This window comes from Talaromyces amestolkiae (genome assembly GCF_001896365.1).
Source record: "Talaromyces amestolkiae strain CIB chromosome Unknown scaffold4.1, whole genome shotgun sequence".
In the NCBI taxonomy this organism is placed as follows: Eukaryota; Fungi; Ascomycota; class Eurotiomycetes; order Eurotiales; family Trichocomaceae; genus Talaromyces; species Talaromyces amestolkiae.
In genome coordinates this window covers 790,527-812,756 of record NW_024468040.1, presented here as the reverse complement: position 1 = coordinate 812,756, position 22,230 = coordinate 790,527, and the positions used below count along the sequence as shown (strand labels likewise).

At 43.2% G+C, this 22,230-nt stretch overlaps 5 protein-coding genes across 5 annotated transcripts; 2 read left to right on the top strand and 3 right to left on the bottom strand.

The window, feature by feature from the left end:
* Window positions 1-572: 572 nt before the first annotated feature.
* On the bottom strand, window positions 573-1,562 carry BHQ10_002859 (uncharacterized protein; the record flags this gene model as incomplete). The annotated part of the gene is made up of 1 exon (XM_040875050.1): window positions 573-1,562. The coding sequence occupies one exon, from the start codon at window positions 1,560-1,562 to the stop codon at window positions 573-575; it is 990 nt and encodes a 329-aa protein (XP_040731363.1).
* Window positions 1,563-2,463: 901 nt separating this feature from the next.
* Window positions 2,464-4,342, top strand: BHQ10_002858 (uncharacterized protein; the record flags this gene model as incomplete). The annotated part of the gene is made up of 3 exons (XM_040875049.1): window positions 2,464-2,590; window positions 2,653-3,271; window positions 3,337-4,342. 3 exons carry the CDS (start codon window positions 2,464-2,466, stop codon window positions 4,340-4,342), a joined length of 1,752 nt encoding a protein of 583 aa, XP_040731362.1.
* Window positions 4,343-6,334: 1,992 nt separating this feature from the next.
* Window positions 6,335-6,892, top strand: BHQ10_002857 (uncharacterized protein; the record flags this gene model as incomplete). The annotated part of the gene is made up of 1 exon (XM_040875048.1): window positions 6,335-6,892. One exon carries the CDS (start codon window positions 6,335-6,337, stop codon window positions 6,890-6,892), a length of 558 nt encoding a protein of 185 aa, XP_040731361.1.
* A 484-nt stretch (window positions 6,893-7,376) lies between these two features.
* Window positions 7,377-9,966, bottom strand: BHQ10_002856 (uncharacterized protein; the record flags this gene model as incomplete). Its single annotated transcript, XM_040875047.1, has 6 exons — window positions 7,377-7,957; window positions 8,019-8,126; window positions 8,183-8,558; window positions 9,021-9,564; window positions 9,627-9,754; window positions 9,814-9,966. 6 exons carry the CDS (start codon window positions 9,964-9,966, stop codon window positions 7,377-7,379), a joined length of 1,890 nt encoding a protein of 629 aa, XP_040731360.1.
* A 7,656-nt stretch (window positions 9,967-17,622) lies between these two features.
* BHQ10_002855 (uncharacterized protein) lies at window positions 17,623-19,637 on the bottom strand (the record flags this gene model as incomplete). The annotated part of the gene is made up of 7 exons (XM_040875046.1): window positions 17,623-17,767; window positions 17,838-18,168; window positions 18,244-18,311; window positions 18,395-18,584; window positions 18,654-18,800; window positions 19,355-19,462; window positions 19,529-19,637. 7 exons carry the CDS (start codon window positions 19,635-19,637, stop codon window positions 17,623-17,625), a joined length of 1,098 nt encoding a protein of 365 aa, XP_040731359.1.
* Window positions 19,638-22,230: the final 2,593 nt, after the last annotated feature.

The window sequence follows — 22,230 nt, the reverse complement described above, 5'->3', positions numbered from 1 at the left end:
CAGATACTACGAGTAAATATGTGGTCAAGGCAAGAGAAATCGTGCAAGAAAAGGGGGGAAGTGGCTTTAATCAAAGAGCACAGGGCAGTAGCTAGATTTAGATAGAAGAGAGAAAATGAGAGTAGTCTCCCATACGCCTTTGATATGTGGATTTAAGTATAGTTTTAGATGTTAGCGGGCAGATGTTTAGCTTCTTAAAGGGAGTACAGCATTGTAACTTCAAGATATTCTTGGATACAATTATCTGTGCGTAGCATAATCCATCATTTGCTAGACTTTTATCAGGACGGGAAAGCTCACCACCTCATATTTGCCTGGTATCATCCTTACACGCATTGAATCAAATTGCATATGTAGAAGTGAACCTTGACAGACCTCATCCTATCTACCAAGTTTAATTTAAATTTTCTAAAACACCTACTATAATACAAAAAATGCAGTATTTAGTTTAATATCTTCGTTTCGTCTTTTCTCATGTTGTGTTCCACACAAGACTAGGGTCTTGATGAAAAGGTAAGTCTATCTAGCAATCTTTATGACCATGAATCTGGAGCCTTGCCCGGATCACGCGGTTATTCTATTACCAAAACCAGTGAGAGTAATATGAATAAAACCGGAATGTAGTAGTAAACGTGGTAAGTCTTCCGATCCATCTCGGGCGATGTCGAAGCTGTAATTCTATAAGAAAGAACGGCCGATGACGCTAATTGCAACACAGAGATCGGGGCAATGAGAATTCCTTGATCCTTCTTTTGGTACCCGAGATAGGCCAACCCGATTCCGAACCCCAGAGCGAAGACAGATGTGCAAACACGTAAAACTTTGACACCTCGTTCAGAAAGCAGCATTGGAAGGGTTTTTCGATTGCTCTTCCGGTCGCCTTCTAGGTCATGAAATTCCTGCACGTGAATGGTTCCCATGAACCACACGAATATAGTGAAGTCGATTACAAAGCTTAAGTCCCAGGCTGGTATATCTCTTGCTAGGACTTGATTCAGGAGTCGTCCCAGAATACAGTAGGAGAAGGCGGCGAAAAAATTGCGCATAAAGTAGGAGAAGAACCCCAGAACGTAACAAATCGCAATCAATAACTCCCACTCGAACAGATGTACCATGGCCCAAAATCCACAAAGGTAGTATAGGACGAGGGGAACAAATGTCCACGATACGAACCACCGAGTCTTTGCTTGGTCAATGGTAATTAAGCCTGCGGGAATGGGACGATGCGGTTTATTCAGATAGTCCTCTTCGGGAGAAGTAGTCTGGTTGCAGATATCAAAGACATAATTGCAAGCAATGTCTAAAATCGAGGCCTTCACTGCTGCTATGGCCGTGTCCGCCACTGGCAACGGTGAACGGACAACCCTAGACAGGAATCCACCGATGAAGATGAAAACAAATCCTATGAAGTTGGATTTCAGGAGTCGTCTCGTCACTTCTAGCTCACGGTAGATAATTCCTAGTACAGAGAGAGGAGGTTTTTCAGGAAGACTTTGTTTGGCAGGCGCGTCCCCAGTCTGTTTTTCAGATTTAGTAGGAGGAGGGCTTGTTGTTGATAACATGGTGCCGATTAAAATTTGAAGACCTGATAAATGATTCTAAATGGGATTACACAAGCCGAAGCCTACCACAAGGGCTATCCCAACCCATATATTCGAGCATTGTATGTATTCTCTTTTGTTGCTCCACAACCCGGCGTTCAATATCTTGACCTGCGATTTCAGTATAGACCACGTCAGGTGCATTGTAGCGCCCTAAGGATGCCTCAAGTTCTGATGTCTTAAAAAAATTTTACCTTATAGAGTAATTTAGAAGACGTATAGTCCCACCTCATTAGGTCTTGGCCACTTGATTAAACTTAAACTCTAATATAGAGTCTTGGTCGACTGTACGTGCCTATAATAGCTATATCCATCTTGTCACAATACCGAATTAGGCAATTTCCCTTGTAAAATCATCAAAGATAGGTAGTACATACTAATATAATTCCAATTTATCTTTTTGAGCTTGAAGATCCCATAGCTGTAAAAATGCAATGCCATATATAGTAATTTACTGTAATAGTACTGTTAAGCATATAAAGGTCTGACATATTGGTGAAAATGTCGCGATACATCCATCACGTCACCCAATATTAGCGGTGTGGCGCCTCAATTGGATGTCTCGTTGAACATTGATGCGCAAAGGAACACTAATCCTCAACCAGCTAGATTAATTACAGCACTTGTAATGGTTCTGTTATGGTGTCTATCAAGGGTAGACCTGGCAGATATGGATTGAGTTGTCTGGATCCGATTGATGATTCTTTGATAGATGTTCTTGTAATTATATCATAGGAAGCGGAAAAAGGAACTTGAATTGTAATGAACCTTGCTGTAATTTCTCCCCTTCGTCCCTACCAAGTTGTCGACGTACTTTACTCAATTGCTTCAAGACACGGATATGAGTTGTGTTACCGCAAGTATGGAAAAGACCTTACGCAAAGACCTAAGTCATTATTACTCCGATGTCACAAAGCTCCGCCAGGGAAGCAGTATGGAAAAGTACTTAGAGTACTTACGGATTCCTGGCATGGCTAATCTTGCAGGCGGTTTGCCTCTTCCATCAGCCTAAAATGTACCACAACTAGCGGCTCACAATTGCAAACTACAGGTTATCCCGATCCACAACTCTTTCCCTTTGACACTCTTGAGGCACAGATTGCAGTCCCTAAGAGATGGGCTCCTACACCAGATCAGCCAGATCTAGACGGCAGCAGAGCAACTGCACTGATCGAATCAGCAGTTTCGTTAGCCGATTCGATTGGCGCGTCACGCATCGTTGTGCCTCATAGTATCTCAAATAAAGACCCCGTCTACAAGTTAGATATTGCTTCAGCATTACAATATGGCCATCCAGAGGGCTACCCGCCATTGTTGTCATTCATCCGCCAATTCTCACGAAATCACCTACATCCGAAAGTCCCATATAAGGATGGACCAGAAGTCATTCTTACAGTGGGTTCGACCGACGGTATTTCGAAAGTATTGGATCTATTTACCAATATCTGGATTGAAGGAAAAAGCAAGATTGAAGATCGCCCTGGCCTGCTCTGTGATGTTTTTATGTTCACCAACGTGTTGAAACAAGCCAGGCCACGCGGCATGCAAATCGTTCCTGTTGAGATTGATGATAATGGTCCTGTTGCATATGGACCGGGAGGGTTGGAAGAGATTCTTGCGAATTGGAACAGTAGTACAGGAAAGAGGCCACACCTGTTGTATAGTGTATCGTAAGTGCGAATAATGTTTGAGAACTCGGTACTTGGCTTTTGAGCAATCAGCTAACCTCACACAGGGTGGGCCATAACCCAACCGGCATAGTTTTCCCACATAAACGGAAGAAGGAAATATATGCCGTCTGCAGCAAGTATGATGTGATTATTATTGAAGASGAGCCATATTGGTTTCTTCAGTATCCATCGGCTGGAATCGAGGAAGCCAAAGCCAGGGGGACACCGATCCCAGAAGTTGGGTCAGGAAATTCACTTGAAGTCAACTCTGGTTATACTTTCTTAGACTCTTTGACACCGTCCTTCTTGAATATTGACACAGATGGTCGTGTCATCCGGTTAGACACATTCTCAAAGACTGTAGCACCCGGCTGCCGATTAGGATGGATCACTGCTACCCCGGAGATATGCGAAAAGATACTTCTTATCACGGAATCTGGAAGCCTGCAACCTTCCGGGTTTGTTCAGAGCCTTGTCGCTCAGACTATCATAGGCTCCCAGGAAGGAGATGTCGCGCAGTTTTTGGATTCCTCTCCTGAACAAAAGCCAATATTCAGTGGTTGGCAGATGGATGGGTGGGTTCGATGGCTAGCAGGCCTACGTGGCGTATATGAGCGTCGTATGAACCGAACCTGCTCGATATTGGAGAAGGGTTCATGGCGAACAGGAGGATCATCTTCACTCAAAGATGATGTTAGTACGAGGACGCAAATATACTCCTTCAATTGGCCGCGCGGTGGTATGTCAGTATGGATCAAGTTGCACTTCGAGCGACATCCCTTGTGGAGATCCACGGGCAGCCATAATAATGTCATCGATGGCCCCGCATTGTCCATTGCGATGCTCGTTCATCTAACACGCAAACCGTATTTGATACTGCTATCACCAGGAACAGGGTACAGCGCCACAGAGCAAATTCGCACAGAAAGAGGTTGGGCTTATTGCCGACTCTGCTTTGCAGCCGAGGCGGAGGATTATCTAGATGAATGCTCAGAGCGCTTTGTGCAAGGACTGCAGAGCTTTTGGCTAATTGAGAAAGTCGAAGAGATTGAGAATTTGTTAAAAGTTTGAGTTGCATGGGGACTTGACTTACATATCCTGACGAAATGCCATGAATTACATTTCCATTCACCTCGGCAGCCGTACTATGAAGAATCAAAAAATACATCAACTGCGTAAAATAGTTGACAAAGATGGCAACCACATTTCACAGACGATATGATGCTCAAGCAGTGTATTGATACCAGGGTTATAGTCAGCGTAGTATCCGAATGCGTGGAAATGAAAATTGCTAAGTTAGGTGTGGAGCTGTATTTGTAATTTTGAATTACTATGTGTGACAGCCCTAGTGCATATGCAATGTATGAACGAATGACCTGCCAGATCGAGCTAGGACTTGATTTGAGACTAAAATAATACTTTGGGCAGGGATTGGTCTCTTTTCTTTGTTATCTCTTTATTTTTGAAGGCATCGTATTGTCTCCTCGTTTCCTTTATGCAAACGAACAATCGAAGTGAGCACAGCAGGGAGTGCACACCAAGTTTGTAGACGATGCCGTATGCTTGAATACTGAGTCATATTTTATTGATTTATTATTGCAAATGGTCTATTTGGAAAAAATTAAGCAGGAACAGACTGGAATTGCTGCCAATATGGTGCTTGACCAATCTCAACCCTTCGAAACCGGTGATTTGACTTCAGATGACTCAAAATTACATGCAAGCAAAGCAGAAGAGATGTCTTCCAGTGATTCGACTAACATTTCACCTGTTCGGACGCAATTCGGTGATACATACCAGAACCACTCTACAACCAGAACAATCCTTTTGTTGGCCTCGGTGTTCGCGAGCTCGTTCTTGGTCGGTTTGGACAGGAATGTCCTCGCAACAGTGAGTCATCTTTCCGAATTCGATTTGACTAAGAAACACTCTAGCCATGTGCTCATAAATATCCTCTAGGCAATACCTAAGATCACAAATGAATTCAACTCGATCCAAGACGTTGGTTGGTACGGAAGTGCCTTCACCCTAGCCTGTTGCTCGTCCCAGCTGTTAGTTGGGAAGTTCTACACCTTTTACTCCGTTAAAGCGGTTTATATCGTAAGCGTTGGAATCTTTGAAGTAGGATCTGCAGTATCTGGCTCCGCTCAAAGCTCAATAGCCTTGATCATTGGGAGAGCAATCGCCGGTTTTGGTGCCTCTGGCATATACGCTGGATGTGTGCGTTGAAAATTCTCACTGTACATTCTCAATCAAATGCTAATGACGTTCATAGATTGTGTGTATCATGTGCACCATTCCTTTGGAAAAGCGTCCGACCATACAAGGAGGCTTCACTGCTGTTTCCAGTGTTGCTAGCATCGCAGGGCCCTTAGTTGGTGGGGCATTTACGTCGAATTTGACTTGGAGATGGTGTTTCTATATAAACATTCCTTTTGGAGCAATTGTCTTGGTAATACTTGCAACTTGTTTGAGAGTACCTGCTAGGGACGACAATACACTCACCTGGAAGAAAAAGCTGTGGAATCTTGATCTTCCGGGTACTTTTGCGTTGATACCCTGCGTGGTTTGTCTGTTATTAGCGCTTGCATGGGGTGAACAGAAGCTGCCGGTGAGCCTTTTAATAACCACATATTCTTTTATATTAGGAGCTCACAACCATCGTCAGTGGAATAACGGACGTATCATTGCGTTATTGACTCTCGCCGGGATCTTTGGGATTATATTTGTCACGCTTCAAGTCTTACTCCCTCAATCGGCTACAATACCTTCAAGAATTTTCAGACAACGAAGTGTCGTGGCGAGCTGCTGGTCATCGATATGCTATGGTGGTGCACAAACTCTATTGTGTAAGACTGCCTTGTTTTGGGCCATTTTTCCGGTCATCCTATAACTAACATCGGTATAGCCAACTACCTTCCTATATGGTTCCAGTCGATAAATGGTGATTCGGCAATCAAATCAGGAATTCAACTACTTCCCGTGATAATAGCTACTTGTGTATCATCAATCATATTCGGTATAGCAACCCAAAAGGTCGGATACTACACTCCTTTCGCCATCATGGGCTCTTGCATAATGTCCATCGGGGCGGGGCTATTCACAATTCTCAGGGTCGGCACGGATGAAGGGAAACTGATAGGTTATCAGATAATCCTAGGATTTGGGCAGGGTTTCTGCTTTCAAGCACCTAATCTTGCTGTGCAGGTTGTCTTGTCAGCTAGGGACGTGCCTGTTGGCGCTTCGCTAATGGTGTTTGCTCAACTCCTCGGGTCAACTGTGTTCAACTCTGTTGGTGAGAATATCTTGGTTAATCAGCTTGTTCAAAGACTATCTGACGTACCGGGATTCAATCGAAATCTCATAAGTTCGAGTGGTGCCACATCGGTATTGAGCGCGCTCCCGCAGAGTGATATAGAACAGGCCTTGGTGGCCTATAACGAGGCGCTGCGGATGGTATTTGTGGTTGGACTGACTCTGGCATGCCTGACTGTGCTCGGTACGGCTACTCTAGAGTGGAAAAGTATTTTGAAAAGGCCAAACGTGGAAGATCAAGGCGGACCGAAAATTGAAGCAGCGGTTGATGGAACCGAGAAGGCGGCAGCTTCCGAGACTTCATAATCGTTGTTATTGAAGGTAATAGAGACCAATTGTGTATCATCTATTTAACAAAGTCCTTCTGGTGACACTGTAGGATGAAACCTTCTTCAAGGCTGTCTACTATCATGCTGTTTCTTCTGCTTTTATTTGTACATGAGAAATCCTGGTTGAGTATTTATGTTAGATGGTTCTTGGGATTCTTAATTCTTTTTATTGCTGGTGTCTTTCTTTCCCACCCTTTTTAATGTAAACTAGGTGCCTACGTGTACAGTATGGTAGAGCTGGATCTGCGAGCTGAGAAAACATGTCTAAAGTATCTTTTGCCTTTGTTGACTACCACTAGAAACATATCTATGTACCGCGACCTGTGAACACAGGCCTTCTTCAAAGGGAACTGCATGTAGTCTACGGCAATAAATTATATGAGAAAGGTAGTAAAAGCTATGCAGCCACTGTGCGATGCGCACAGATGTCAAAAAATTAAGGAATCCCGCAGTACCAACTTCTACGCCTTCAACCATATTAATCCGCTGAACAAGCAATTCACAGTGGTGTGTGGAATCAGTTTCATGGCCACAAGTGCCGCGGCGTGTAGGATCACAGTCCAAAGTACAGGATCATCTCTGTACCAAATAGCTGCGCCAATGAGCCGAATCAAACCCACGGCTTGAAACAAAGTGATGTAGGCCAAGTAGGTGGTCCACTTTCCTTGTCCGAGTACCGAGTCGTTTTCAACGAAAGTTTTCTTTGATGCATCTGCCGTTGTTCCGTTTTGGTGGCCGTTGAGTTCCTCGGTTTTGAAGGTGTTTCTATTTTGAGGCGGTTTGTCCAGCGAGTCCTCTGCATTTGCAAGGAGTCCTAGTCCGGCACACACCCACCAAGTTGAACCTGCCCACATAGTTATGAAGAGCTGCCACTGGATTAGTTGAATGGTGCTAGCAACCCAATAATTGACGCCATTGAACCCCAATGGTATGTCCAATGTTGCCACTGAGTTGTTGTATCCAAACGCTGAATAGGCGCTTTGAGAGAGCAGCGATACCAGAAAAGAGATCCCAAAAACATTTGGTCTCTCAAGAATATAGGCTGTGCAACCGCGTCAGTGTCATTTTTGTACAATCATAATTGGGCTGGTGGGAATACTCACCGAAGAGTTGAAGCTGGATTCTGTAAATCAGAAAGAGTGGTACATTGTGCACGCGAGACTGAGTCATCAAGTATAAACCTGAAAGTTCTGTCAAGGCTGCAATATTCTCTGTCAAATTATTAGCAGCAGATTCATGGAATTAGAAGCCAAAATCAAAGACATACCCTCTCTTCTAAAACCTCTTTTCGCCCTATATAAAACGAAGGCTATCCCCGAAATCAGGCCGGCACCAAGAACTCTATACAAGGTAATAATATCAATGTAATGAGAGGATTTATAAACCCATAATGGCGCGAATGCCACTAACTGTGGGGTGATGGTGAGAGTTGAATAAAATTTGAACAGGAAGGCTGCTAAAGCTAGACCTTGAAGCAACAAACGGAATACTGAATATATCCTGGCCTCGTATTGCCCAAGCCCACTCGACAGATAGTGACCACTGATTGCATAAGTCGTAGCAACTAGTATCCACAGAAAGACCGTGTTGCGTTCGAGGTACGCTTGAATGAGGACAGCAAGATGAGACGGGCTTTCACCAGCCTGGTTCCATGATTGACTTATGAATTGAAGCAGAAATACCGATATAGACGAAAATAGTCCTTTTTCGTTGTTGAAACTATCAGTTTCATCAATTTCCACAACTCTTCAAGCTTTGAGAATAGTGATTGCGTGGCCTTACCTCGCATAACTGACATATCCCGTGTATATTAGAGAACCATAGTACCAAAACAGATGCTCCTTTTCGATCAGTCTGATGTCGAACATTGTAAGTCCGTACAACAGAGTAAAAGTGGCTATTTTCAACTTCTCAGGACGCAGTGATGGCGGGATGGTTCGGAATACAAGAAGTGCAGTGACGATGACTACCAAGCCTGCTATCAATCCATAAAAGATAGGTGGATAGCTGATATCGCCATGAGGTATACTCATTGTATGTTGTGCTCGTCTACAGAACTGAGACCAGTCAGTTGAAAGACAATAGTAGAGAGTAACACGACATACCTCATACAAAACACTCAATGCGTTCCCTGGACTTGAATCCAGCTCGATCTCTACCCTTTTCCAAAGATTAAAAATCTCATAATCAGCCGCCGGAGATAATGATAACCAATCTAGATAAAGTGCCATGATTTGTGCGGCATTTTGGTGCAGCAAATTGACGTGCTCGTGAGTGTTTTTCCATAAAGGCAACAAGTCTGGGATTACAACACCCAAGTTGAGCTTGGGCACTGTAACACCGATCAGACCAGAAATCGTAGGTACGATATCTGTCTGGTCTATCAATTTATGGTAGCCGAAATTTCCCTCGATAGGCCTAGTGGGAGATTCTTGCCCGGGATACAAGCGTTGGAAAACAGGCGACATGAAAACTAAGGCTGCGGACATCTCGCTCTCTAGAGATCCCCCGTGATTTCCCCTGCTGTCCATGCCGTGGTCTCCAACAAGAATGAATAGGGTGTTTTGCAGGTATGACTTTTCACTGATAGCGTTGAAGATTTGTTGCACCAATTTATCAATTTCGCGCTCCTTGGGGATCATATATGGGCTGGGCGATAACGGTCAGATCGAATCCTAGAAAGGATCGAAGTAGAAGAAAAGATTCCTCACCTATCTGGTCCTCCAATATGCCCGATATGATCAACCCCTGCTAGGTGTAGAACAAGGGCAGCCCAGTCATCATTTTGCAATTCGACCTCGACGTGTTTTCTAACCACCTCATCCACACTCATATAGTCCTGTAGAGCTGCGCAATTAGATTTATAACAGTACTTTTCTCTGGAGAGGTATAACTGACTGGTACGAAATTCGCGTCCGTCGGGTTCGATCTATCAAACACGTCGGGATAGAGATCAGTCCAAGTTCTAGTTCCAGCGTACGTGAGATTCCTGTCGGCATACGCGGCTTTCAGACCGTGGAGCCATGTGGGTGTAGCTTCTGTTCGATTCATGGAGTCTCTAATATTTGAGAACATGTCGAGGAAGCATGGACTTGCGCCCGAAGTCATTGCTTTTACACGAGGCATCGTAAGCGTAGGGGGACCTGCCAAACCAGTGAATGGCAGAGCAGCCCCAGATCGGATGAGACTTGCCACCACGAAGCATTAATGAAAGGTACTTCTTGTACCAAGGATAATGGGTGCACTTACCTTTGTGTGAAGGAGAAACCTGAATTATTGGAAAACACAAAGTCGCTAGGTATTATTATGCATATTAGCATATGAACTCTGTGATGACTTGGGATAAGTCAGAATGAACCTTCGCAATGCATCTACAAGCATGAAAACCACGCGATCGAACGGTGCCGAGGCAGTTTTCTGTACATCGTGAACCCATGATGAATCAATTGTCGATGGAATCGCCTTGGGTCGAAGCAGGCCAGAAAGAAACAAGAAAGTCCCTGCAATTAAGAAGATGTTTGATCCGAGTACAAACCAACCTCGACGAATCTGTGCCATCTCTGACAGACCTAAGAGACTTCTGAAGAACTCCTATTTTCAAAGTTTGAATGCAAATCAATATGTACTTAGTTATAGCTCAATCACAGGTCGTTGCTTAGGTAAGGTATCACAATTTACTAAGTTGGGTAATTTTATCTGAAAGGCCCTTTGTTAGCGCTCTTTTCCCACTTCATCAATCCTTGTCAATGATGTTATTACTCACAAATATACTAGGTGCCTTATCCACTATTTGTGGCAGTATTGACGCAACATCGTTCCCCTCCGTACCCACTGAGGATTCCCATGCTCAAAAAAGAGTATAGGAATCACCTGACTAGCTTTCTTTACTCTCTCTTATTTTGAGAATTGAAATCACCTTGTTTAAAGAATTAATAGTCCACAAAATGGGCGGATACTTTGAAACCATCCCAGAATCCACAATCGAGTGGCTTCTAAGTCAGAAAGTGTTCTGGGTAGCCACCGCACCTTTGTCCGCTACAGGACATGTCAATATCTCACCAAAGGGAGGCAACTACTTTGGATTGGCCAATAATGCCAAGCAGTTCTGGTATCTCGACTTAACAGGTTCGGGCAGCGAAACGGTTAGCCATTTGTACGAGAATGGTCGAATCACCGTGCAATTTAACGCATTCGAGGGGCCCCCAAGAATTATGAGACTGTACGGATACGGAGAAGTCCTCGAATACGGCTCTGTATCTTTCAAAAGTTTCGTTGCTAAACACAATATCGAGACAATCCCTGGCTCTAGATGTATTATCATTGTCGACATACACCAAGTGGGATTTTCTTGCGGATACTCGGTGCCGAGATATGACTTCAAGAATTTTCGAACGATATTGAATGACCAATTCCGCAAGAAAGAGGAAAAGTTCCTTTCAGGTGATAAAAAAGAGGATATAAGAAGGCTCGTTGTTCCACTCGCTCTGCCTTCTATCAGGTTATCTGACTCATCTGAAACAGATACTGGGCTGAGAAGAATTCATGGAGCGTAGACGGCCTCCCAGGTGCTTTGAACGCGATGAAGACCAGTAAAGCCGAAAACATTGCGCCAGAGGTGAAAATGAAAGGACCTCATGCACCGACCAAATACCAACGACCGGTTGAAGGTTACAGTGTGCAGTGTTTGTTGCTGGTTGCTGTTCTTAGCATGTTTGTTTCTACTCTAATGTCTATTTATGGACCGCAGATCAGATTTTTGGTCCAAAAAGGCGAAGTTGAAGGTTTCCCACAACGCAATTTGTCTTCCACAGCTTTGTGAAAAGCACAAGTTGCAGAGCCGTGTTGAGGAATGATAGAGCATAAATAATCTTCCACTTGAAAATCTGATAATTGTACAGCTTGATTCAAGTGTCTCTTTGCAAGGGAATCAACCCTTCATGATGTTTTCAGGATGTAAATTTTTCGTTCCCGTTTCTCTGCATTAATATCTACATCAAATATTTCTAACTAAGCGAACCAATTTATGCCTCAAAGTTAAGCCACGAATTTATGCTCCTGATATCATAGCTATAAAAAGGTAGTTCCGTTTTCGTCCAATGTCATGGTAGACACTATACCGGATTAGACTGGAAAAAGCGCTTGCCATCCAACAACTTCGGGCTATCATAACTCAACATTGAGCATAGGATGGCAAATGAAGGTTGTCGAATTATCTCACATTACCGGGGACTTAGAGGAACTTCTGATGGATTACGGCTGGCAGCATCTCCTGGCGCTTCTTTCCACGATATCTTCATTCAACTTTAAATCCACATCTATACGATCTGTTTACAGCAGGTTGGCAGGCTCTGTTCCTCGAGTTGTCTCCAATATATTCCGCCACTTCCTTCTTTAGTGGCCTGATTACCTGTCACGTAGAAGACCAGAGCTAACAAGCTGCTTTTCGGTTTTCCGTGGGCCGTTACTAGCAGAAAACCCCGATAAACTACCATATAAAGGAATGCTGACCTGACTTGCAAAGGAACAAGACGTGACACAGAATCTTGATCCTCCCTGACATGAAGGCACAAAACACTCCTATGATGACGCAGGTCATTAAGCCTCGGAAGGGTATAGTTCAGTACTAGGAATTTTTCTTACTGTGTATAGTAATTCCAAGAATGTTGAAGCACTCCGTAGACTACTGTCTATACATCAGCAACATTCCTCTTGCAGATAATATGTTGAGCCATTCAGATTTCTGCCCAGATGGCCCCGCCGCTTAGAACCAACAAATACAGCTTGTAATATCATTACAACACTGATTTGGATTATTGTCAAGCTGATATCCACGTCGATAGTCTACAGTAGTGTGACAATTCTTCATCTTTACACGTAGTACTCTGTAGTTACTAGCTAACAGATGACGAATTTAGAGCTAGTACTGGCGTAAGAACTCATCAAGATAAACCAACTCTTCGTGATTTTTGCATCTTCGTATCGTTGGGGGCCGAAACATAGACTGGGACCCTAGAAGATATCAGTAGTGTCTCTTATAGGTGATTCAGCTACTATATTTTGACATTTCATTTACAACGTGTAGATAGTCCCTCGAATCTCTTAGAAATTTCCTCTTGAGGAAATATAGTCACAGACCATGGTCGTCATTTCCGTGCCTATCAACTACGACGTACAGTTGTCCGTTAAGTGGCGGTATCTTTAACCAATTGATAGATTGCTGGCATATCCGATATGTTTTATAATAGAGAATTAATATCGGGTTCGCTTTTGGAAAAGAATGATAGTTCGCTTACCGATTAGGTACGTTATAGCATTCCCATTTTAATAGTTCGGTTCTCTAGGAGCAAAAAGTGCCTAAGACAGTACAGTAAGAATAATCTCAAATAACTGAATAAACACGCTTGCAGTCAAGCGTCAAGAAAAGAGAAATGAGTTATATAACATAACTCAAACGCCAGGTTGATCCGAGTCATAGCATCAGATGAAAAGGTTATTATCAAGTGAAGCAAGTCCTCGTTTAGTGTCGTATCACATGCGGCTTGGTGGCAGCACACCCTATGCAGGGGCTAAAAAGTCCAAATTCGTATGGGGCTATAGAATTCTGAATACTTTCAAGTAGTGATCTGCATTACTAATGTATATCTCGTCACCCCAAAGGGACGTCAAATTAAGATAAAATACATGCACATTCAGCAGTGTACGAGGAAAGCTTGTCACTATCAAGACATCAAGGGGTTTTTAGCGCTACGGCTGAAGACGATTGGCTCTTCAAGTTGTAAATTTGTTCAGGAATTAGGCGATTATTAGAGCTTATTAGGTGCTCCTCATTGGCTATTCTGTGTAGCCCTAGGATAATAGCCAAGTTTTTAGGATTATAACATAGCTAATTAATGTTGAAGCTATAACGTTGCGCACGCGACAGCACTTCTCTCATGGCGCTAGTAGAAAGTGAAGGTAAATACACATTGCAGGAAATTGAAGTTCGAAAGAAGCATAACCAGCTATGGGGGCACATATACAACGCAAGCAATTCTAATAGAATTTATTGCCGGGTGGAATTGGTCACGAGAAAAATTGCGTATTTGAAATAGAATCAGCCTTGTTATCTAAAATAGAATCAGCCCTGTTATCTTGCCTTAGCTCAATGACAATTCAGCGCTACTGAGAAAATATTATTATCTTCAGAGATTAACTATACTAGATGCGCTCATTGCTGCATTGACTTATGCCATGTAAGTATCTGAAAACCTTTCACTAGATATATTGTATATTTAGTGTGGCGGTCGGGCCAGTCCTACATGTCGTGACTTTCCATCAATTTTGGGAAGATGGAGTGGTTATAGTAGTATTGCTAATACAAGCCACTTGATAGAGGGCTTAATCATGAATTCGCGGGTAATTAACTGCGGTAGAAAGACATTTTCTGTCTATCTCTATCTAGCCTCTCACTTCTCTGCCACTGTCCACTTGGTTGATTGGACTCTTGGGCGAAATGAGCGATCCTAAATCTACCACGAAACCACCGGCTGTAGTGGCCAAACGAGGTCTACAAACCGTCCGACAAAGACACCAAGGCCGAGCCTTTGTCAACTCATCGTCGTTGAACGCAGACAACCAAGAGTGGACTGGGTTCTCGAAGCCAGTTCCTGAACAAATGAAGTTTGTCACTCAGAAGAATCCAGCTGGAAAGAAGAAAAATCGACGAGCAACTACTAAATTCGATGAAGACAAACAAGCGGACCACAACAAACCTACTGAAGATGAGACGCATGATTTGATAAGAACAGAGAGCATTGAGGTACAACAACTCTATGACTGGTCCGGCCTACCCTGTGACGAAGGAGTGGATATTCTTGATCCATGGATAACTGAGAATGCCAATCCGCAGACGGCTTCGACCGACTGCTCGAGCATATTTACAGAATTTGGGACTGATACATTAATCTCATGGACTCAATCTAAAGACATCTCATTCTTCGATGAAGATAGCATTTCGGGATTGCCCTATGATGTGACTGAACCGGTCGTCGATCAAGCCTTCGAGGATTGTTGTTCAAATCATACGACGGAACAGGATAGCCGATATATCGACTCATATATAAAGCTGATTCATCTTCCTCTTTTGTGGCCTATCAAAACTTTACATTTGATTGAAGACTATCCTTCTGAAAACACTAGAAAAAGCGAGTCCTTGTTATCAGACCCCCTGGCCCGAGATTGTGCCTTGTCGATAGGGGCATTGTTTTTCTTTCTGGAAAGTGGAGAAAAAGATTCAACTAAATTTGCCTTCCACTGTGGCCGGCTTTGTGCTATTTTGAACCAGGCTCTCAGCAGCGAGGAGGCTCGATTGGCCGACAAGAAGATAGTACATTCTGCTTCTAGTCTAGCAATCGTTGCCGTAAGTTAGCACAAGTTTTTCAGACCTCACACGGGCAGTGAACGAGTTTCTGATACATGAATGTGAACATAGGTGCTACTTGGGAACTGTAACGATTGGTATCTTCACTTACAAGGTTTGCAGACTTTAGTAGGGTCACTTGAAGCCCTAGATCCTAAGACGCGAACTCTCATCAGAAAGTGAGTGTTTTTCCATCTTGACAAACATACACTGTAAAATAGTACAGCCCTAACCAAAAGTTCAAAAAAGGGCGGATCTTATAGGATCTATCAAGTTAGCATCCGAGCCAGTGCTACCTTTCATACGTTTCAGTGAGCCAGTTAGCTGTATTATTCCAGCCATAGACCGACAAAAAACCCGGGATATCATTGTGCGGAGCTTGCTTGGGGCTGGGATTACTGCATCCGTTGTTGAAACCTTCGTAGCTCTTTCTCATTTTATACGAGCAATTGATTATGCATTATCAACTGACGGTAGGCTCAAGTTTAAGATCGATGCTTTAGCGGAAGATTGGTTCAGCATCCAGCATTCATTTCTGACCGTGCCATCCCCAATTTTGCCCAGGGAAGAGGGACTGCTGGTCCATGCAACTGGCAAGGAATTGGCTAGAACCGATGTCGAAAGCAGACCAGATAGAACCGGCAATGCCGGGGCCCTAACAACTGCGCTTCGCCTCGCAGGCTTACTCTGTATGGCGTTGTGTGGTCCTAAGACAACTCCGTATGAGTCTGATGATCTATCAGTAATACTCAGCATCCTATTGAAACACATGAGGTTCATATTACTCACGATACGTGCTCAATCATCCACTGTCGTCAATAACAGTATCTCCACCGGTATTTCAGGTGGTTTGTCTGTGGTGAAAGCGCGACAATCGATAATATGGCTCTGTCTCATTGCCGAATTCACATGGGCAACATCAAAAAACGAAGGCTGGCGCTCGCAGGACCTAGATCTGCAATATTCAATTGTAGGGCAGCTACTGGCAGAAGTTGTCGGAAATACCCCTAGGGACATTGCGTTACTCACAACTGAAGACCTCCAGCTCTGTCAAATATTAGACCTCTCGAGGCTCATGGGTGTGGCACCCTCGAATGAAAGGGAGAGGATGTTGTATATATTGGAGGCTGCGGAAACAGCCACCCCTGAGAATCTTGGCCCTGTATGACTATAAGAACACCAAAATATCTCTAAAAGTATAGAAGAATAGATTCTATTCTTTTGCGTCTTTCTCTTTGGTTTTATTCGTCAAATGATCTCGTGGCACTAATTTTTATGAGTATAAATTCATGCCTTAAGCATGATCAATTGCCAGATGGGGAAATTCTTTTCTTATATTACAGTATCCCTTGATGATAATCCCTGGATTAAGTTCTTGTGTATGAAGAATTAAATTCATTGCCTAATAGAGTAATTTTTGCTTTTGTAGCTTGCTTCTGGCAACTTAAGCCTTGTTTGAGCTTTGTTTGGGCTTTGAAGTCTTCCAATAGATAAGTCCAAGCAGTGAATGTTTCACTTGATTTCGATTCTCGGCGACCACCCATGTAGAAAAGAGAGTGAATGTCCCCTCCTCCCTTTTTTGCCCCCTTTCCCATACATGACATTAGCAGAAGCCATGGAGCAGATCGTTCTAAGGAGACCTCTTACACATATGCTTATCATACACAGACAGTATTCTATCCGCAAATAGCTCTCTTGTAGGCTCATGAATGTCCCTACCTTTTATCACTGTTTACTCTGGTAATAGCGTGTAGCTATGTATGAAACACAAAGTCTTTTGCTCAAAGGCAACACATATTTCCCCGAAAGGCAATTCCTTTTCACTGTATGTATATAGTCCAAGTCTTGATTATAGAATCTGAAAATGGAGAATGATTGACTAGCAAAAGTAGCAACACTTGCTTCCTAAAACAAAACGCAACTGTGAATATTTCCTAGGTAGTTATGCTTGAGATCCTGCTCTCCATACATGTAAAGAGAACTAACATGAAAATATTTGGCTGGACTATCACAAAGATTCATATTCGTAGGGTGTGAGGTTCACATGCCAACATTAGTCTTTCCTGACATGTTCTCAGATCATCATATGTCTTTCAATACGCTCAAGTGCTAATATTAGACAAAATCTGAGATAGATTGACCTCATGGAAGCTGAAGTATAACATATGACTGAAGGATTTTCGGAATACTAAAGTAACTAATATCCACGGATATGTTAATCTGCACACTTCTGCCCAGAATAGATCTGAGCAATCACGACCTAGAAACCTGGCAATTGACTTTGTTTCTTCCAGATCCATAAATATTCTTCAAACTCGGCGATGGCCAGTGTGATTGACGACCTTGCCATCGGACCGCACCTCAATCTCATCAACTTCGAGGGATGCCTTAACAGGGTTTGACTGTTGGTAAACCCACTCGAGTTGCTCCAGAGTGCGACCTTGTGCCTCGACGCTAGATAAAGGGTATATGTTAGTCTTCATGTTCATGAAAGCAGTTAGGAAACTCTAACCCAAAGAAATACCACAAAATAGCCTCAACTACGTTCCACCCAACGAAGATGTAAATATATTTGTAGCCCATATTTCCAAGGCCAATAGGGCCACAGAACTGGTTGATAAAGCTTGAAGCACCAACCGCAAGATTGTAGATGGCCATTCCCTTGGCCCTGGTAGTAGTCTCAAGTGCTTCGGTTGGAACAATACTCTGTAGTGGAGTATACGTGAAGCCGAAGACGACGGCAAACAAAAAATAAGCTGCAAGTGCGCCTTTGGCATAGGACTTTTGTACATGATTATCCTGAGAATACAAAGCTGCAGACAGTCCAGAGTTGATGGCCAGCGTAAGAGCACATGCTATGATTACATCTCTGTTAGCATCATGAGTCTGATTTGACATTGGAACCTCATAATATTGCCAAATCATCTTACCTAGTGAGCCTAGAACAAGGAGCTTTCGCCGGGCTATGCGATCAATTACACAAAGAGATGCGAGCGTTCTGTCTCTCAATATGTTAGCAGTAGGAGCAAATACGTTTCCACAATTACCTAGGAGACGCGCAGGTACAAGGGACTGACTTACGCGACAAGCCCCACGACAGAGTGTATGATATTATACGCCAATTGCTGAGGCACACTATTTATGCCAAGGTTTGCAAAGATAACAGTATTGAAGTAACCCAGGCCATTCCCGGAAAATTGTCCGAAGATGGCCATCATCAAAACCTGCGCCAGTCGCCATCGCCCACTGTGTGTTAGCAAGAGTGGTCGATCTTGAATTATATTAGCTCACTAAGGTTGATACACTCATAAAACCAACATCTTTGGCGGAAGGGACTTACAGTCAAATGATCTTTTGTCGATACCATCCTGGCGGATGCATTGCTTCATCTCATGAATCTCAAGGAGCACGAGGGGGGAGTCCCGGCGCCCGTTGCCGTGATATTTGACAATAAAGTCCTCAGCCTCTAATTCCCGTCCATTGGCCACTACATGAAAGGGTTTTAGTATATCATCTGGCTAAGAATTACCAAGAAAGTAACTGGTTTTGGAACAGGAGCAGGTCGCGTGGAAAGAGACTTACTTAGGTACCGCGGCGATTCTGGAAGAAAAAAGACGCATGACATAACGATAACGGAGCCAAGAGCTTGAAATATTACAGGAATTCTCCATGAATAATTTGAATCGATGTAGTTGCATCCACTAGTACATCAGAGTCAGTAATTGATAGAGAGAGGTTCACGGCGGCATGGACTCAAGTTCTTCGAGGGAACCAAGTTCCATGCGTATGTTTGGGTAGGCCGTATGTAACAATGCGAAACTCTCAATGAAGTAAGCCAATAGTCAAATTCTTACAAGTTTATGATGGCAGCTGGAATAGAGCCACCGTACCAGCCCACATTAAAGAACCCCGTCTTCGGCGGCAGTCAGTGATGAAGATAATCTAGATTGATTTGGGAGTGCTTACAAATCGACCCCGCCCTAGGTGTATATTTATCAGTTGCATTTCGTGCTAGTCGTGAATTAGAAATTGATAACTCACAATGTGGCATGGCAATCTCAAGACAATAGGACGGGGCAGAGACACTCATGAACGCTGTCCCCACGCCGACGATAGCTCGACCAACGACAAACTGGCTGGTGGTTGTAGCTAGCAATAGATAGCATTATTTTAGTAACTTGAGCATCTTTGACAGAGGAAGTGGGATCAGCCTACCAGTGGCCGCAATAATCATGCCGACAATGATGACCGCGCCTCCGTAGAACATCGCTCGCAGACGGCCATATCGATCGGACAAAATGGCCGCAAATAGTGCACCGACCATGGAACCACTATATCAAACCACCTGCCATGTTAGATTTCAATACAGTATGTCGGAGGTTGTGGCACGAGGTTGGTTGCAGCACTAACACTGTATAAAACGAATATATGATAGAGACGTGTGTGCCAGTTGTTCCGCTATGAAAAGTTTCTTGAAAATGCTTCATGGCAATTATACCAGTCATCAAGGAACCTATTAAAGGTAATATATGAGCTAAGAAATATATTTTTTTTGGTCGATATTTTACTCACCATCGTAGCCAATAGCACAGGCACAACAAAATGCAATAAAGATAGCGACTATTCAAGACCATCAATCAAATATCTAGGTATAATTCGAGAGTTACCTTTGATTTGCTCACAGTATAATTGAAATGACTCTTTGCCCCTAAGATTTATTTCATGTTCTTGTAGTGCAGCATATAGCTCCGCCTAACATGTGCCTCATCAGTATACAATCTCGTTTCAACAGAAAAATAGAGACGAAATGAAAACTCACATTGTGTACTGCCTTGGCATGTACAGTCTTGTCGCTTACTGTAAAGCCGACATCAGATTCCGCCGCGCTAGACGGAAGATGCTTCTCGTCCATGACTGTCAGGCTTGGCAGGTAGAAAGGATGACTATAGGCTAGGAAATCGTCTTGATATCTCTATGTTGAACTATCACGTTCACCTGAGGGTTGCTTTGGGATCCAAGGAATTTTAACTATGGAAATGCAAACCATTGAGTTACGTGGTGTGTGTTATACAGTCACTAGTGAAATAGTATTTGTGATAGAGGAGCTGAATAAAATATCCACTACATATGCCCCAGTTACGAAATTCCTGGAAATTCCTGGAAATGGTAATAACCATGCTTCTATCGACATCACATATTTGGCTATACCTCTACCTCCTACTCTGGAAAATTATGACTAGTGCCACAGATAATACGGTATGAATTGTGTACAGGTGGCCTAGGTTTGCAACTCGCAACGCCCAATACAAATTGGTAATTTCAATGACATATGTTATCATTCTTATTCATGGTAAAATTTGAAAGATCGTCGACAGTCTGGAATGATATCATTGGCAGGACCATTTCCTTTTCTACTCTGTAGTGGCTGATGACTGCAAATTGCCATATTAGGAAATTTTCAAGGTGGGACTAGCATCTACTCATAATCGTTGTGTTCAGCTAGTGGGTCATTTATCCAAGAGTGTGTTTATGATTTAGTGTGGATTTTACTCAGTCTGTCATATATAAGCACCGAAAAGATGATAGCACATTTTCCGGCTATAGGACATTGTATACAGTTGGTTCAGGGGTTGTAATCGGACCAGCCATTTGAACCTTGCTTCTATGTCACGATGCTTGTGGATTTCATTTCAGCTCAAATTAGTGCCTACAATGTGCTAGTCGTTGGCCTTATTTGTGTGGCTTTTTATTCTTTTCTCAAAATCTTATATCGTTTATACATTCATCCTTTGTCTAAATTTCCCGGTCCTAAAATTGCGGCTGCTACAAGTGCCTTCGAGTTTTACCACAGCGTCATACGAGATGGCATGTTTCCATGGAAGATAGAGGAACTCCATAAACAATATGGTAAGCAACTCAAATATGTTGTTATCAGTGTAGTAGTATTCCAGTTAAAACCATCTAGGCCCCGTCGTTCGCATTACTCCAAACGAGCTTCACTTCAGTGACCCGGAGTTTTACAATAAAATCTATACCGGAAATTCAAGTCCGAGAGACAAATATGCCCCATTCTATAGATTTACTGGCGCTACTCACTCGGCTTTTGAGACACATGACTCGAGACTTCATAACTCTCGTCGACTGCCTTTGTTGAATGTTTTCTCAAAGAAAGCAGTAGCCGGTATAGAACCGCTCATCCGGAACAAAATCAACTTTTTGGCAGAAAGATTCGAAAGAGCTCGTCTTCAAGGGACCCCAATCAAGCTAGATTCAGCATTCTCAGCTTTGACGGCTGATATCACATCGGAGTACGGCTTCGGCCGCTGTCTTGGATACATGGAAGATGATTACTTCAAAAATGATATCAGAGAAAGCTTGCTTGCCAGTCTTGCCTTGTTCCACATTGTGAGGTTTTTCCCAACAATCATGATACTTGCAAAAGTTTTACCCTACGGACTTGTGCAATGGTTAAATCCTAATCTATCCAAAGTGCTGGGTCTTAGGCGATTGATTCTAGATATGACAGTCGAAGAGCTGGGTAAAATGAAACAAGGAATACCCAGCGATGCGATAGTACTGAAAGAACTCAACAATCCAAGTATTCCGGAATCTGAAAGGAGCCTAGAACGGCTGGGTGACGAAGGATTCGTTATCTTAAACGCGGGTGTAACGGCTGGAAAAACGCTAGCATTTACTTTCTTTCACTTGCTCAATCACAACAAAGTCATATACAACAAACTTCACCAACAGCTCAAGGAAGTTTTTCCGCACCCTGGGGATATGGATCATATTGCCCAGAAAAATCTAGAAGCCTTACCGTACTTGGTGAGTTGTTTTCCCACCATCACTGTCCATGGCCAAACAATCAGTCATCGCTTCTGTCTACACGGGTCTGACGATTCTCAGAGAGGAGTTGT